At 34.8% G+C, this 17576-nt stretch overlaps 2 protein-coding genes across 3 annotated transcripts; one reads left to right on the top strand and one right to left on the bottom strand.

Annotated features, from left to right (window-relative positions):
- The first annotated feature begins 7993 nt into the window (after nucleotides 1–7993).
- LOC103336214 (putative choline kinase 1) lies at nucleotides 7994–13162 on the top strand. 2 transcript variants are annotated; one of them, XM_089053949.1, is made up of 9 exons: nucleotides 7994–8413; nucleotides 8842–8918; nucleotides 9005–9238; nucleotides 10306–10427; nucleotides 10505–10700; nucleotides 11550–11667; nucleotides 11821–11868; nucleotides 12500–12600; nucleotides 12708–13162. In XM_089053949.1, exons 3-9 carry the CDS (start codon nucleotides 9026–9028, stop codon nucleotides 12819–12821), a joined length of 912 nt encoding a protein of 303 aa, XP_088910075.1. In that variant the 5' UTR covers nucleotides 7994–8413; nucleotides 8842–8918; nucleotides 9005–9025; the 3' UTR covers nucleotides 12822–13162. The 2 variants fall into 2 exon arrangements, with proteins under 2 accessions (XP_088910075.1, XP_088910074.1); XM_089053948.1 differs by having other exon boundaries at nucleotides 7999–8413; nucleotides 8842–9238.
- Nucleotides 13163–13849: 687 nt separating this feature from the next.
- Nucleotides 13850–17030, bottom strand: LOC103336213 (NAD(P)-binding Rossmann-fold superfamily protein). The gene is made up of 10 exons (XM_008239243.3): nucleotides 16871–17030; nucleotides 16673–16734; nucleotides 16297–16416; nucleotides 16095–16194; nucleotides 15864–15944; nucleotides 15555–15604; nucleotides 15312–15462; nucleotides 15170–15226; nucleotides 14288–14409; nucleotides 13850–14176 (listed from the first exon to the last, which is right to left on the bottom strand). Exons 1-10 carry the CDS (start codon nucleotides 16976–16978, stop codon nucleotides 13966–13968), a joined length of 1062 nt encoding a protein of 353 aa, XP_008237465.2. The 5' UTR covers nucleotides 16979–17030; the 3' UTR covers nucleotides 13850–13965.
- Between the last annotated feature and the right edge of the window lie 546 nt (nucleotides 17031–17576).

The following is a 17576-nucleotide window of genomic DNA, read 5'->3' as shown; positions in this document are numbered from 1 at the left end:
TCTCAAAAGATAAAGGTTTAAAGAGGTTAGTTGCAAATTTTAGAAAGGTTCTTCTCTTTCAAATCCAAATATAAGGTAAGGATAAATGAAAGAAGAAGAAAGGTTTTCTAAACACCCAAGGAAGGAAGAATACAAAAGAATGACAAGTAACTGAAAGGTACTTGTTTTCATTGTGGCAAGGATGGACATTGGAAGAGAAATTGCAAGAGATTTCTTGCAAGCATTAGCCAATATCGAATTCATCGGATGACAATAGATGGAAGCTTGGAATTAACAAAACTGTTGGGATTAATCTACAAATGCAGCAGTTATTCATACTTCATTACCTTTATCGATGATTATTCACAGTTCGGGTATTTATACTTAATGAAGCATAAGTTTGAATCTTTTGAAAAGTTTCAAGAATTCAGAAATGAAGTTGAAAACCAAACAGGCAAGGGTATTAAAATCCTTAGATCCAATCAAGGAGGTGAATACTTAAGCACAGAGTTTCTTGATTACCTCAAGGAACATGGCATCTTATCACAATGGACTCCACTAGGAACTCCACAAAATAATGGAGTTTCTAAAATGAGTTCCATGAGCTGTACTAATTTACCTATATCTAATCAATGCATAATTACATATCATTGTGTACCCTTCTAACTTATGATTTGGTTATGTTTTTGAGTTAAACTTGTGCTTTTGACCATCTTTTATCTTTGTTTCAGTGTATTAAGCTTGGGACTCATTTAATGCAATTTGGAGTCAAATTAGCTCAACAATTGTGTCTGCAGATCAGTCAACTTCAACGATTAGAGTGTACTTGCTCCGAAAGAATCATATAATGAGCCATACATCATTGGAAAGATGTGGAAGTCCAGTTTCTAAGGCATTTTATGTTCATGATTCTGAGTCTTCTAGAGGAAGTTATGCAAGTTTTGCCAGCTTAAGGTCAAAAATCAGCAGCATCTACGTTACTGGGCCAAAAATGACATTTGAAGGTCTTTCCGATTTTTCCTTGAGATGGGCTATATATGCTTGGAAAGATAAGACAAAGAGCTTCAAGATCCATATTTTTCTAGATTTTTCAGCCACAAGCCCAAAATGAGCCCACATGCTGAATGCAATGCGTTGTCATGCATGACATATGGATGAGTTAATTATTTTTGGTGGGGAAGTTAGGTAAAGTTGGTGAAGTGAGTGTGGTCAGTGAACTCAATTGTATAATCAGATTTCTACTTCCTCTAGGCCTATAAATAGTGAAGTTCTCCAAGCTTGTAAACACACCCCAAGAGGGGGAGCCCTCAAACACTTCTCTAGAGCTCCCCTCCCTTCTCTCCCTCAAATTCTTTTCGTTTTCCTTTCTAGTTCTCAATTGTTGTAACAAATTTCTTTTACTAAATTTTCCTTCAAGTTTTTGAGTTCTAATTTAATTTTCATTGTAATGTAATTTCTTAGTTTTCAAGTTTGATTAGTTTCCAAGTTTCAATTATGGTTTTTGTTCTTATTCATTATGCTTATAAGCTAATATGCTAGTTTGAATGATTGATCACCATTAAGGCTTGCATGTTAGCTATCTTGGTTTGAATTAAGAGTAGGCACCATGCTTTAATTCGAATTGAACTATGAATAGGAAGAGTGTGTATAGAATTCGACAATCGGGATTAGATACATACTTGGTTGTTTAACATGTTCTTCTATGCTTAATGGATTCCTAATGCTTAATTTTAGGTTAGACAACAGATGATCAAATTAGGGAATTAGGAATACCAAGTTAGGGCCAGACACCATGGCTTAATCATACTTTAGCTAAAATCAATCCGTTAATCTAAATTGAACTTGGGAACTTATTTGCTTGAGTTAATTTCTTTTCTTTTTCATTTCTGTTTTGTGTAGGGAAAACGAATTGGATCATTAAATCACCAATCCCTGTGGAATCGACCTCGCACCTACATATGCTAAACTACCAACGGCTCGTGCAGTTGCAAGTATCACAAGTTGAGGATGCAGCTGAATCCATTTTGGTGCAGCTGATCCAACGACAACAAGTTTTTGGCCCCATTGTCAAGGATTGGTAACATCGCTTGATTCTATTTGATTTTCCTACTTTATTTTTAATAATTTGACAGTTTCATCTTTTAAAGTTAATGACAAGTTGTGTTTGTAGTCCAACGGAAAAGGACAATTGCCTGACAAGCAAAAGAACTGGGTTTGAGTCCTAGCTTACACAACACAAAAGAGGTTTAAATTAAGTAGCAAGCATCAAGCTAGTTTAATTTACTTTGGTGATTGCCACTTTGAAGCATGGAATTGGATGTGTGTTGATTTTCCTTTTCATTTTAGTTGTTATTTCCTAATCCTTTTAATTCTCTTTCAAGTTTTTGTGTGTTTGTTTTAGTAATATAGGATAGCTCAATAAAAAAGGAGAGAAAATGCAACTCCAATCATAAGGATGAGAAGTGTGGAGTAGTAGGAGAAGTTGCGACCTCCAAATATATCCATGCTCGACCTAATCGCTTCAAGAGGGAGTATTCTAATCCTTTCTCTTTATTTGTTTTCTTATTATTTTAAGTTTATGTTTCTTTTTTATAAAAAAATTTAAAAAGATTTTTCATATCAACTGACTTTTGGTAACTCCAGTGAGCGTTTTCGTCAATACAATGTCTAGGAGTTCTTTAGGCGACACCTTAGGTGTCTAAGAAGTTAGTGTTTTAAGCGGGACCATTGTGACCCCTTGTTCACCCGTTTGATATTTGTTCTTGTGATGGTAGGGTAAAGTTCTCCATTATCTCGAAAACGATTGACTGGTCAATAAGTCAACTTTCTTTTGTGTCAAGCGTGCCATTGCTAGCAATGAAAATCCTAGCAGAGTTCTTAAAAATAGATAACTTGCACCTCAAGTTACTGATTTCTAAACAAACGATTGTGAATTTGGGTGAGGAATATCTCATAAGTAAGTTCTTTTCTTGCCTCAGACTATTGAGGACATCACAATTTTTCATAGTACAAAACTGGTAGTTCTGACTATAATAAATGATAAGAAAGTGAATTGTTTTAGGCAGAATTGCCTTTTACAAAGCTCAAAAAGGGAAGGCCAACTTTAAAAAGACAAAAGAGCGGAACTTCAATTTCTCTGGATAAATGCTTCTGATCTGGGCTAGACATGGTATGTCTGTGTTGGATTGGACTATCAACACCTTCAACTGTCAAGTTTTAGCTATAAATCGATACCACATTCGAGTGTGGTAGAGCTTTAATCTATTTCGAGCCCTAGAAGGCTTTTTGAACCGCAGAATTGGAACATCTTGACCGGAAGGGAAGAAGTGGCTGGACTTAATGATTACTCACCGAACGCATTATAGTACCTGCTCGCTTGATCAGGGCTCTCCATAAATTTGTTGAGGTTTTCATATTTGTAAAACCCGAACTCTGCTTGATTTGGCTTGTGCTAAACCAAATTTGTAACGAGAGAGATCTCGATTTGAATGAATATTTCTCTGAAACTGGACTGAAGTTTAGAGATTCTGAATTATAGCTGACTTGTTTCTTGTGGCTCAATGAGCTTTTGGTTACTTTAATGTTTTGAAGGTTTTTGAGATCAAGTGATCATTTTGAGTTTATGGTTTTGATTGATTTTTTGGTTGTCCTGATTTTTTCACCTTCTCTCATATTTATAGGAAATGCTGGAGTAGTTTTTTTTTTTTTCTAATCTTTTAATAATGGGCGGCAGATTTTCCAAAAGAAAGATCTTTTATTTAAAATGCAAAGAAAAAGGGAAGTTATCTATTCTTGCAGAGAAGAACCATCAATAATCAGTTCTCATGGGGGTCTTTTCCTTGCTTTTCTGAAAGAAAGACCAACTCTTCTTTGTTTTCTGTTGTTCTTTGTAAAGAGAAAGAACACAATCTGATGTGGTGGTCAGTTTGCTTTTGAACAACTCCTTGCTTCTCACTTATCTTTTGAGATCGTAGTTTGTTTATCTCTTGGAAGGATCATCTGCTCTGATGCAGAATTATATAGAAAGGGATTCTGATCTTTTGGCTGCAGAGTTTCATAGAAGTCTTTCTATAATGACCTGCCTTCATTAATTCTCAATCGACTTTTCTTGTGACTAGTTGAAATTGTTGACTTTTCAAAGTCAGATAGTCACATGGGTTTCTTTGTGATCCAAGGCTGAGTGCGTCAATTTTGCCCAAAGTGGTATTTTTTACCCTTTTTACATTTTGGGTAGAGAGCTGGTAGTTTTGATAAAACTGATTTTGGGTTTCTTCAAATTTGGGCTGTTCTCTATCTTCATTTAATCATGCCAAGCCCAATTTTGAGTTTTGGGACTGTGGGCTGAACAAATCACATGCACTGGGCTTCCTTCCAATCTTGGGTCTTTTTGGTAAAAAAATCTGACTTGGGCTTGGGCTGATTTCTTTTCTTTGTTTCCAAAGCCCAATCTTATTCTTGTGGGCTGATAGATCATGAGCTAGGTCGTCTTGATTTCGGGTTTTCGTTTCCAATTTAAATGAAAAGTCCAAACTATTTGGGTCCTGAAGTTTTGCTTTGTCCTTCTGGGCCTCCAGTGTTGGGCAGGGTGTGCAGAATTTTGGCCCAAACACCCCTCCAACCGTCCCGGATCCCCTAGCTTTGTTTTCTGAGGCCCTTAACTGGTCATCCGTGAGTTACTTGTATATTTGTGTGTTTTTAAAATAAGTTATTTTTGTTTCTTCTTCTTTGTTTTCTATTCTGTTTAGTTGTTTTATGTTAAGTTAGTTTTTTTTACGTGGTGTGGTTAGTTAGTTTTTCTTTATTGAGTGTTAAAAATAAATTTTTATTTCACTTCAAACATTGCATTACAAACAAAACAAAACTAAAAAAACTAAAAAAAGAGGTAAAAACTAAAAAAAAACATTCAAGTAAATTAAAACTACTTCTTTTTTCTTCTTCTTCTTCGTCGTCATCTTCATCATCTTCATCATCGTCACCTTGCCACACTTCATAATTCCATGAGAGGAGCCTTTAGTTTTTCCCTCTGGATCTCCTCTCCCAGGTTTTCATGCATCACGTCTTGGGGCTCATCACTTGAACCCATAATGATCACACCTCTCTTTCTTGAACTCCTCTCGTGATCCCGCTTGCGCTTTCCTGGATTCTCCAAAGCCTCCAGCTGTTTCTGAATTTCCTTAGAATCAAAATATACCTTCTTTGATAGCTTTTCATTTTCTTCCTACAACAAATGAAACTGGCGTCGGTTCTCCTCTGCCCTTTTTGTCCTCTCCTTTTTCAATCTTTTGTTTTCACACTGATATTCATCAACCAAATTCTACACTACCACCAACTGAGTTTTGTTTGTTTATTCATTCGCTTCTTTCTTTTGTGCCAAAAGTCATTCTTTTAATTCTTTAAAGTATCAAATAACTTTCAAAGATTGTTTGAAACATTTATATAAGGCTCTGTAGTTTGGCATCAACCTGAAGCTTTCTTGGACGGTCCTGCCTGTCTTGCTGTTATTAGGTGAGTTCTGTTTTCTTAGATCAGTTCTTCTTTTTGATGGGTTATGTGGAACTCATATGTTTCCTGAGGTTTTGAGCATTTGCTGTGATCTTCTTAAATGCTGAACAATACTGCCTTAATAGAGCAAGTTTAGTCAAATGAGCATTTCAATTAGATGTTACTATTAAGATTGCAGCTTTGAACTTAATTTTTTCTCCTTGCATGATTGTTGGGTAAGTTTACTTTTACTGAACAGGTTCATAATTCTATCAGTCTTGATGATTAATCTTCTGAATATCATTTCATTATGTGTATCTTTTCCCTTTTGATTTTCTTAAGTTCTTTTGAAACTTTCAAACTGTTGTTTGAGTGTTTTGGTAAGATTCCAGAACACTACAACATTACAGTGCTGAGAATTATATCCCCTTTGACATGCAGGTCAAGAATTTTAAAAAAGAATTTGCTCTCTCTGTATTGATACATAATGGCCATAAAGAGAGTTGGGTAAATCAAAGGTTGTCTTCCAGAGGAATTAAAAAAGGTACTTGTATCTGTAGCTTTTGTACCATCGTATCATTATACCTTCAAGATTTTAACGCACAATGATACTCATATACATGAATATTGTCTCCACGTAAGCATTATATTGCTTGCTCACTCACACAGAGAGAGCAAACGAAAACGAACAACGAGATGTCACAATGTATAAATCTTTACCAAATTTACCCTCACAAAGTTTGTCTACATACTCAAGCACACATGTACTATTGCAATTCCCGTCTCTTGTAGGGTTTTACACTTTTAGCACCATCTCATTATACCTTCCTGATTTCAACACACAATGATACTCATACACAAATATTGCCTCCACGTAGCATAATATCGTTCGCTCTCCTGCACAAACAGAGCAAAAGAAAATGGACATGAATGGGTGACACTATTCTAAACCTTTACTAAATTTACCCTCACAAAGTTTGTTTATATTCTAAACCACTTAGGCTTATTTGGTAATCCCTAAAGTCGCCACCTCATTGTAACCGCCCTACTCTTTATGCTACAATCCCTTGATTCGTGGAACACTTCTTCTCAACGCCACCATGTCATTAGACATATGTTTATCTTGGATATAACCACCAACCATGATTCCCCTTTTTATTGAACTACTCTCCCACATTTTCATATTTTCATAGAGCAATAACCACTCAACTAACTAGGTAGTTATCCTTCATCTTTTTAGTTATAGCCGCCCACATCTCTAGGTCATTAAGCCCTCTAGTCACCATGCTAGTAACTACGCACTCTCTAGGTAGTTATCTAAGTAGCCTACTTCATTCCTTAAATGTAGGACACACTTGTTTAGTGCTTCCTTGATTTTAGGAACCTCCAAACCGCCACTAACTTACCCTCAACCGCTTATGCCAAGTGTTATTTCGCCAACAATCTTTAGCTCCAATGACTTAGGTGTGTCCACTTCACTTGTTACAAGCCATCTTCGTACAACCTTAGCACATTTGCGCTCGCAGATTAATGTGTCTAGAAAGTATAAACTAATAAACACCATGTAATAAAATAATATTTTAATTTGACATGTAAAACTCTATATGTCAAATTACCACATAAGTCATTGAATTCAAATTTAATGTTTGATATTTGACATCGCCTCGGAGATGCTCTTAATATTTTTGTCCAATAAGGGTATTTTTGATATTTTTGAATGTTTCATGGATTATGATTCATAAATATTTTGTGAGAATAATGTTTAAAAGAAAAGCCAAACAGAATTTTTTAATTTTTTATTTATTTATAAAAAAGCTTCCTCATTACTCCTTTAATAGTCGACATACATTTAAATATTGACCTTAAATCTTCTTGTTCTTTTAGCTATGGATAGCAATGGTTGCCCAATAGGTGCCCACGGAGAACCGCTGTTACATTAAAGTCAACTTTTGTTTGGCAGTGCTTACTTTTCTTTTATGCTCCTTTGTCAAGCAAAGATATAAAATTGAAAATTACAAGAAATAAAAAAAAGAAATAAAATTTAAAATTACAAGAAAGCCCTTGTGCCGACTAACTCCTCTACACACGTTTTCAACACAAACAATAAAATAAGAAAATAATTAACATCCCAAACAAAAAGAATATATATATATAATTAGCATAAAATTTTCAAAAGAAACATGAAAAAGGAAAAAGAAAATGTGTGGAGAGTTTAATCTCACGCGTTTATTTATTTTTTTATTTTCATAATGATGCATAAAAATGTACAGGAAAGCCAAAAAAACGAAAAACTCTTTCGTCGGCGAAAGAAAAATCCAAGCAGAGAAGAAAAGGTCATCCGCTTGGAAGCTTTCCATTCACATAACTGGACCCCTGCAAGCCCCATTTCCTTGTTCTGCGTAATCCATACAAGAAAAAATGAGTATCACGACAAGAACAAGACTTTGACTTTTAATATTCACACCGTCTTTTGACCCAAAAAAGAAGAAAGGAAAAGGCTTTCACCGTCCTATCCTTATGTAGAATTAGTCAATTCGAGTTGGGTATTAAAATATGACCCAGAATCTGCACCAAGATTCAGAATTTCCAAACTACAGCTGCCCATTTTAGTTTTACAGTTGCACAACAAAACCCATTTCAAGAATTTGCTTCTGTTGCTTTTGGCAGAGAGAGGAAAAGTCAGTTTTTGGACTTTTTTTTTGGGAAATAATATTTTTCTTGGGATTCTTTTGTCAATCATACAACCCCACGCTGTTATATAATTGGCTTGCAGGGTTCTGGGTTTTGTTTGTTTATTCATTCGCTTCTTTCTTTTGTGCCAAAGGTCATTCTTTTAATTCTTTAAAGTATCAAATAACTTTCAAAGATTGTTTGAAACATTTATATAAGGCTCTGTAGTTTGGCATCAACCTGAAGCTTTCTTGGACGGTCCTGCCTGTCTTGCTGTTATTAGGTGAGTTCTGTTTTCTTAGATCAGTTCTTCTCTTTGCTGGGCTCTGTGGAACTCATATGTTTCCTGATGTTTTGAGCATTTGCTGTGATCTTCTTAAATGCTGAACAATACTGCCTTAATAGAGCAAGTTTAGTCAAATGAGCATTTCAATTAGATGTTACTATTAAGATTGCAGCTTTGAACTTAATTTTTTCTCCTTGCATGATTGTTGGGTAAGTTTACTTTTACTGATCAGGTTTGTAATTCTATCAATCTTGATGACTAATCTTCTGAATTCGTTCATTTCATTATGTGTATCTTTTCCCTTTTGATTTTCTTTAGTTCTTTTGAAACTTTCTTCAAACTGTTGTTTGAGTGTTTTGATTTGATAAGATTCCAGAACACTATAACATTACAGTGCTGAGAATTATATCCCCTTTGACATGCAGGTCAAGAATTTTAAAAAAGAATTTGCTCTCTCTGTATTGATACATAATGGCCATAAAGAGAGTTGGGTTAATCAAAGGTTGTCTTCCAGAGGAATTAAAAAAGGTACTTGTATCTGTAGCTTCTGAATGGGGGGACGTAGTGGATGACTTGAATGCCTTGCAGGTCATACCATTGAAGGGTGCCATGACTAATGAGGTTTACCAAATAAGTTGGCCCACGAGGGCTGGTGATTTTTCCCGAAATGTTCTGGTCCGGGTTTATGGCGAAGGAGTTGAAGTTTTCTTTAATAGGGATGATGAAATTCAGACCTTTGAGTGCATGTCCAAGCATGGCCAGGGACCCCGTCTTCTTGGGCGGTTCGCGGATGGACGGGTTGAAGAGTTCATTCACGCTAGAGTATGTGAATTGCTAAATTTCCTTACCATTTCATATTATTTTCTATTTTTTTAGTATGGGTTGCTTTAAGTCTTTAACTAATGATATTCTTTGGGATACTTTCACTAAATCTGCTATAATTGTCACTACTTTTCTCTCTCTCTCTCTCTCTCTCTCTCTCTCTCTCTCTCTCTCTCTCATTTTCATGTTTCTTTAATGGTTTCATAGTTATTGGCGTGCTGATATTGTATTATTGGTTGAAAAGAATAATTAAAAATATATATATGGTCCAATATGTACTTTAGGACTAAATTGGATGGAGCAGAGAGCAAACAGGGTCAAGCAGTACGGTCAAAGTAATGTTTCCCACTCTTTTTCAGGAGGTGCTTTAGCTTTGTTTATGATAAGGGTATCTGATTTCTTATATTTCTGTGAAAGTAGGGACCTGTTAGTCACTTGAAGGATCATTCTCAATTAGTAATCTTTTGATAACTTTGTGAAGATTATGAATGATACTACTAAAGCCTGAACTCGTTATACCAGGAAATAAAGACTATTTAAACCCTGACTCTTAGGCCTAAGTTTACAGAATTATATTTACTGAACTATAACTTGGATACACAAACAGCCTATTTGCAGAATCTTTTAGTTACCCTGGTAAAAAAATGAGAGGCAATAAATCATGTAGCTATCTAGATAGATGCTGAACATGTAATAGGTCCTGTTCTTCTCCAGTTTCACCTTCGAGTTACTGAATGTTTCAGCAGTACCACTTATGTATCATCTAATTTGAATTAGACGTTAGTGATCTTATATTTTCTAAATGTGAAGCAGAAACAAACGAGATATATGTCATGTTAAATATTCTTCACTGATCTGTGTAGTCAAAATTTCAGTGTTCTCCAAACTCTAAAGTAGCAAGCAATTTATTTTTTTCGTCTCCTTTAGTTCAGATTTGAATTCTTCCTTTTTCATTCAAATGAAGCTAGACTATAATTCATTGCCAAAAAGGAATGTTTGAGGTTCACTGTATAACCTATTTCTGAAGATCCTTTTTATCATAACCATACTTTCTTTTAAATTCTCAGACACTATCAGCTGCTGACCTCCGTGATCCTGAAGTATCTGCTATTATAGCAGCTAAGCTGAGAGAGTTCCACAATCTTGATATGCCTGGTCCGAAAAATGTAGTCCTTTGGGATAGAATGAGGTAGCTATATTTTTCAGAAAGTTAAAGTTTCCCTTTGAGAATTTAAGACTTTTTATGCAGTGTATTTGTTTCCACAGAAACTGGCTTAGCGAGGCTAAAACTTTGTGTTCAGTAAAAGACACAAAGGAATTTGGCTTGGATACTTTAGAGGAGGAAATTGGTATGTTAGAGAAGGAACTATCATGGGACTATCATGAGATTGGGTTCTGTCACAATGACCTGCAATATGGTAACATAATGATGGATGAAGAGACCAGATCAATCACTTTAATTGTGAGTTTCTTACTGTGTTCTGTTCTTATTATCTGTTTCTGTGGTTTTGAAAGTAATTACACTTTCTTTATCAGTTTTCTTCATGTTTCTTGCTGGGTTTAAGATTTCTCTGTACCTCTACCGCATAATTTGGGAAACTGCTAGGTTATAAGAAACATCCTTTCACGTGATTCCATTTGTGACCTATGATGGTAGCTGAAGTCAAACACTTTAGTTCATTGAACATGAATTTAATTGTTTTGACATACGACTGACTGTTTTAGTTGTTCTTAATAACTTAATGGTGCCCACTTCTTGAATAGTAGGAAACATATATAAAGGTCTTGTAGATTGAAAATTCCTACCCCCAAATACTTTTTATTCAAAAAATGTACGAACTGGAATCACTAATCTGAAGGATTATTCAAAAAGAACAGAACAAGAGAAACCAAAGGGGACTCATACTCACCTATTTTGTATTCTAGTCCGCATCTAGGATTTTATTTATATGTCTATTTTAGTAACCAACCCATCCTTTTCCAGTATGAATTATGGTGTTGATGTTTCTAATTATTCAATACAGAAAATTCTAAGTAGTACGTTTTCAGAATGTGACTTAGCAGCCGCTGATGAGTAACTTTTCTTGGCATGCTTACACGTGTATGTAAAAGTATATGCAAGTTCTCTAGCCTTGCATTCAACAAGCATGATTCAATTCGAGCTATCAATACAATCATTGTTGGATTTTCTTTTCTTTTTTATATTTCTTTTAATGTTCTAGCCAAAGAAAGAATACACCAAGAAATGTCTAGAGTTCTGTTGCAATGATTATTTATTATAATTACTAATATTATTTGTTAACGTGTCCAGGATTATGAATATGCCAGTTATAATCCTGTTGCTTACGACCTTGCAAATCATTTCTGTGAGATGGTAGCAAACTACCACTCTGAGACACCTCACGTTTTGGACTACAGCAATTATCCAGGTAACTGTTTAATCTGTTAATGATTTGGTCTTCGTAGCATTTTCTCCTACAAACTTTAAGAATTCAATGAAGCTGCAAACATGGAATTAAGAATTTTGTATTGTCTTCGTTATGAATTTAAATATTTTGATTTTCTTGACTGCATTGCATCAGGTCTGGAGGAGCGCCAGAGATTTGTCCGTATATATCTGAGCTCTGCAGGTTAGCCTATTCATTTCGTGATTTCTCTTTTCAGTTGTCTGCGATACATGATATTGGTAATTTTTCCTACATTAAACTGTTCAAGTTTCTCATGTTCTGATACTACAACAAAATTAACTTATTTGATTTTCACCTTATCATATATGGCTCATATTATCTGAGACTCTTTACCAGTAGATAATTGTGTGAGGAAGATTTCTGCAAGATTTAAGCTTGGTTTGTGCATGCTTGATGCTCAGATTAGTCATGCTTGACATTTAACATTCTTGACTTCTGAAAAGTTCCAAGAAAGAGGTTCTCTTTACGTTAACAAACTCATTGCGTTGACTGGACAAGTCTAATGCCACTTTGAATGATGCAATTGAAATTAGGAAATCTTGCAATTCTTTTGTATAATTTTCTGGCCCGATTGGTTCTAGTGTTTTGTTTCTTGGAATCATGATGCATCCTCAGCCACCAAATAAAATGAGTTGTTTTAATCAAGGTTATTACAGTCTGACATAGAGCAAGTTTTTTAGTTTTGAGAAAACAGATAGTAGGAGAAATAATTAAACAAATTCTTCTAAATTAAGTGTTCTCTTTGAAACCTTTGGTGATTCTGAACATACTTCATCTCCATTATTTCTAATAGGTTACCAACCCAGTGATGCTGATGTGGATGAGCTAGTTGACAAATCAGAGAAGTACACTTTGGCCAACCATCTCTTTTGGGGCTTATGGGGAATAATTTCGGTAACAATTTCTACTTTAATTACGCTTTTATTCTTCACAATAGCTTGTGTCAGAGTGACTGCTTCTTCGTGTGTGTAACAAAAATAAGTTCCCTGGTGGTTTTGTAGGGTTACGTGAACAAAATTGATTTTGACTACGTGGAGTATGCAAGGCAGAGGTTTCAGCAGTACTGGTTGAGAAAGCCGGCATTGTTGGGTGATAAAGCAATAATGGCTTTGTAGCATATTGAGGGTCCTCTGTTACTTCATAAATTTCATCTGAAAGGTGAAATACTCTGTAGGCAAAGGTTAAAAAAAATAGATGTGTGAGAGATAAAAATAGAATAAATAAAAAAGATGCAGGATCGTGTAAAATGTGTATGTCATTGGCATTGACAACACTTAATATTGAAACAGATGACTTGTAAATAATGTTTTGTTTCTTCTTTGTTTGTTAAATGACTTGTGCAAGTACTTGTTAACTAAGAGTTGTTCAGTGCTCTTGTGAACTTTGTAGTGCATGTATTAAGGGTGTTTTGTACCATTTTTCAAATTTCTATATATTTTTGCTTCAAACGCTTTTATTTTCGTGGCATGTTTAGTCTTAGAATGATGGAAGTTATGAATCGGGGAAGTCGGGACAAGGGGAGAGAAGGAATATGCATAAGATCAACTACTCTCCCCTTCAATTATTTACAACCAAAAATAAAAACCAAATTGGTCAAAAAGATAAAATTAGTGGAAAGTAATAAAAATAGCAAGACCAAAATGAAGAGGAACAAAGTATTGGTCTTATTATTGACACAGAAGACCCAAAAATTTGAGTTCGAGTTCAAAATTTGACTCCTCTCCTTGTACAATTTGTTTAATAATCCTTACAATTTAGGCCAATTAGCAGGCGACAACATTATCACGTTAGGGATTTGTCATTGGTTTTGCTTTGATTTGATTTGACTTTAGTTGATTGAACGACTTGACTTATGTTGATATGATAGTTGATTATTTATCGCCTTCATTAAACATGTGGTTAGAGCTAAAGCTCTTTTATCTTCATGTGGCTATTAAAACCCCACAACAATTGAAATATTGAGTCTGCGTCCCATGCTTATCATGGTGATTGCTAGGAGAGCGGTGTTAACATCAGTCGTGTGTAGATGTCTGATGCAACATCAGCCATTGATTAATTTGATGCATCACATGCCCATGCGTGATGCTAGCATCTTCCTTCCTTGCTTGTAAGGACCTGTAGTCCAATGGAAACCCTACTACTCTTATGTTATATATAAAGTAAAATCTGCTCCCTTCCCCATTCATTCGGCTGTTATTACATTTACATTAAATTTCTCCGAGCAATTAAAATCACAATATGGGGCTCTAAACTTGGAACCTACGCGGAGATACTAGACAAACTCTTGAGACTCTCAAAAATGGGGTCGATTATGGCATGAGAGTCACTGGTGGCCGCAAACATCAGGTGTTTAGGTGCTTCTGCTCTATCAAAATAAAACGATCCTGATACCAGCTTTTCTTTTGGCTGTAAAGCCAACCAAATTATGGTGTCTGCACCTTCCTCGTTTGTTCTAAGCTTTCCCGAAAGACTAAAACAAATTTAAGAGTAAGAAATAAGAGTAGAATAAAGGAAAAAGAACGAGATGGCAGATATGATGAACATATGGAAGAATTTAGAAGGTTAAGGATAAGTTCCGTACGCTTTAGAGAAACTTGGCAAACTCTTGGCAACCCCTGGTGTCTCAGCCCAACCTGGGTGCAATGAATAGAATCCAATGCCCTTGTTTTTGTTTATTTCAGCCCATTTCTCAGTTAATGCCACCTGAAAAATAACAATGTTAGCTCCAGAAAGTAGCTGGAAAAAAACAGAACTTATGTTGAAACATAATGGGGATCAAAACAGAACCGATCCAATCATATGGCATTTCTAAGTACTAAGAATATCATCTGTGAGAGGCTAAATACATCAAAACACAGAGGCTCATCCATCCTGGATTTGAGCCAGGAATTTCAACTCACAGGACAAAGAAAAACAGATTTAAGGAATATCATTTGGCATGTATTATTCATAGGTCCAGTAAGAAACTAAAATAAGGAACTGGAAAAGTAGCTAATCCTAACTATTAGAAATCTTTCTATACCCAAGTTTATACCACTCAAAGTTTAAATGTTTTAACCTTGGCCGCAAGAGTGTTTTTAGTCATGGATATAGGGGTGCAAACTAGCTCCTCCTTATTTGACATAATTTAACATTAAAGTTTCCACACTAGTAACTCCTTTCAGACCAAGAAAAAAGGTAAATCCTTATTGTCCATATGATGGAAGAAAAATTCAAGCCTTAAGTTTAGAACGCACTGCCTTCTACATCATTGCATGTGACAATCAGAAAGATGTGTGCAAAAAGCATTTTCTACAACTTACTTTCTCGAATGCTTAGTTTTGCTCCCCTAAATTCACAACAGGTATAATTGTATCACAATATTAAGTTCATCCTTCTTGACATTTGGTGAAGCATTACATAAAAAGGATAAATGTTCACTACAAGAATGCAAACATATTATGTCTCTTACAGATCATCAAACCTGAACTCTCTTGTTCCGAGAATACTGCTGCACCCCATTAAAGTTTTCATCGCTAAACTGCATTAAGACATATATTTTGGAATTTGATAAGTATCGGATAGATAGAATTACGTTGCTAACAGGATTTTATAGAAGCAGCTACCTGTAAATCCTTGGTCAAGGGTGTGGTGTACATTCCACCAGAAGAAACAGTAATAACCCGTGCATCAGGTGCAGCTTTCTCCAGCAATGGCAACATCAATTCCGTCATTGCATAGGTGCCTAATACATTAACTGCAAAGTTCAACTCAAACCTGGAATTTGAAATGACAAAAAGAAAAACGAATTACATTTTAGAAACCGAATGTCTAAAACTAAGCTGTATATAGAGTAATCAAGGTCGCACCCTTCTGATGTGGTAATTCTATTATGCTCAAGCAGACCAGCATTATTCACCTAAAGGCAGTGGAGCATGCACGTTAGGTTTCTCAAAATCATGCAGAAAGCTACATCACAAGCAAGTAACCAAATTGCAAACTAATGTAATTACTTTAATTCATAATCCCAAAAAACCAGAAATACATTAAAAGAGAAAGGAGAAGAAACCAATGTGTACATATATATGAAGTGTAGATGACTGGTTATAAAATTAACAAGAGCCCCGTACATTTAACTGCAATATCATGTCACTAGCAGATTAGAATGGATAAATTACCAAAATGTGCACTGGAACATTCTTTGAGGAAAACTGCGATGCAAATGACTTGATATCACTAACAGAAGAAAGATCACAGACCTGCAAACTAAAATCATATTAAGCCATTTATGATCAAAACAAAAAAATTTACATACTGGTGTTTACTAGTTAACCAAATAATTTGCTAAAATATAACATCCGACCAACCATAAAACACTAAGTAAGACAATAAAAAGGATGCATATATACCTCCAAATGAACATTTTGGTTTCCTGTGTCAGACTGAATTTTAGATTGCGCAGCTTCACCCCTCTCCTTATTTCGACATACCATATACACATTTGCCCCACTGAAAAACAAAGCAATGAATTAGTTCATTAAGGTATATTTCTAAACACCTGAAGTCAAAATATATTAGCAACTAGCCAACAAATAAAGCAAGAAAAAGCACCGTGATGCAAGTCCCTCGGCAGTCGCAAAACCAATGCCAGAATTGGCTCCTGTTACAATGCAATTTTTCCCTTCTATCCGAGTTTGCGTATCCTCTGGCTTGAATTGCTTTGAATGTTCTCTACAATGAATATACTTCAATTTACATTGTAAAGAGTATAAAATAGACTATTGCCATGATGTTAAAGTTTTCACCTAGATCTCTAATGACAGTGAGCATTTTATTTCATAAAATGAGAAATTAAATTTAGCATCTAACATGGAAAAATTATATGCTTCGCTATTCAACAAAGTAAATGAGCAATTTTTAATGAAATGCTATAATCTTTACAGGGATCAATATGATCCCAATTAAATATATAGGAATTGGAGCTTACATGAAACCAGACTTGGTGAAATTCAGATACCCATAAATCCCGAAAGCTGTTTGTCTCCATGCCTGTAAGAGAGAAAAAAAAAAGTTCAAAGTTAAAGGAAAAAAGTCATAATTAAAAACATAAGACTAAATAGAATTGTTTTTATTTTATTTTATACAAATTGAAGGAAAATAGAACTCAATCTCATCAATGGAGTACCTTGAGAAGAAACATTGTAAGAGCTCCAACGGATAAGTGAAGTTCAAGTCTGACAGACACTGAAGTCTCCTGCAGTTTTTGCGTCTTTTGGGGCGGAAACTCTCCCATGGGGTTTTAGAGGAATTTACTTATTTATTTTTTGTTCAAATCGCCGCCCGTGTGCGCATCTCGTGTAGGAATTAAAGTTGCAGTTTAATAGTCTGACGTTATGCCACGTAGCAGCAAATGCTGCCTCTCCTTCTTATATCAAAACATACTAGCTTCGCACGTAATTGTGCGCATGTTAGAGGCTTTTTAAAAAAAAATTTAAAATTTATTTTATAATTAAAAAAATAATGGATAATTATGTTCCGTAAAAATAGGATCTATTATCTGATTTTTATTTTTATATTTTTTATAATATGAAAATGTGTGAATTTACCCTATTATCCTCATTTAATTAATAATTTCAATTCTTAATATTTGCATTAACCAATAACATTTTCTAGTATTTTGAATGTTTTACCATTCTCTACCTTTTGCTATATATATATATATATATATATATATATATATAGATAAAGTAGCATTATTAGTTGCAGACATGGGTTGGCGCGGTCACAGATCTAGGATTAAAAAATAATTCAGGCTAATTTAAAATTTAAAAAAAAATCATAAATATTAACATGTTACAAAACCCACAACTCAAAATTTATTTATTTTTAAA

The sequence above is a fragment of the Prunus mume genome, linkage group LG6 (genome assembly GCF_029339155.1).
Source record: "Prunus mume cultivar Tortuosa linkage group LG6, ASM2933915v1, whole genome shotgun sequence".
Classification (NCBI taxonomy): domain Eukaryota; kingdom Viridiplantae; phylum Streptophyta; class Magnoliopsida; order Rosales; family Rosaceae; genus Prunus; species Prunus mume.
The sequence above is the reverse complement of the archived record's forward strand: the minus strand, read 5'-3'. Positions and strand labels throughout refer to the sequence as shown.

Bases quoted from the DNA above. Each gene is read 5' to 3' on its own strand.
- LOC103336214 (XM_089053948.1), top strand. From the start codon at position 8,888: ATGGCCATAAAGAGAGTTGGGTTAATCAAAGGTTGTCTTCCAGAGGAA. The intron at 10,428-10,504 runs GTAGCTATATTT...TTGTTTCCACAG, and splicing joins GTCCTTTGGGATAGAATGAG to AAACTGGCTTAGCGAGGCTA. The intron at 10,701-11,549 runs GTGAGTTTCTTA...TAACGTGTCCAG, and splicing joins CCAGATCAATCACTTTAATT to GATTATGAATATGCCAGTTA.
- LOC103336213 (XM_008239243.3), bottom strand. From the start codon at position 16,978: ATGGGAGAGTTTCCGCCCCAAAAGACGCAAAAACTGCAGGAGACTTCA. The intron at 16,417-16,672 runs GTAAGCTCCAAT...TATTCATTGTAG, and splicing joins TTCACCAAGTCTGGTTTCAT to AGAACATTCAAAGCAATTCA. The intron at 14,177-14,287 runs GTACGGAACTTA...AATTTGTTTTAG, and splicing joins TTGCCAAGTTTCTCTAAAGC to TCTTTCGGGAAAGCTTAGAA.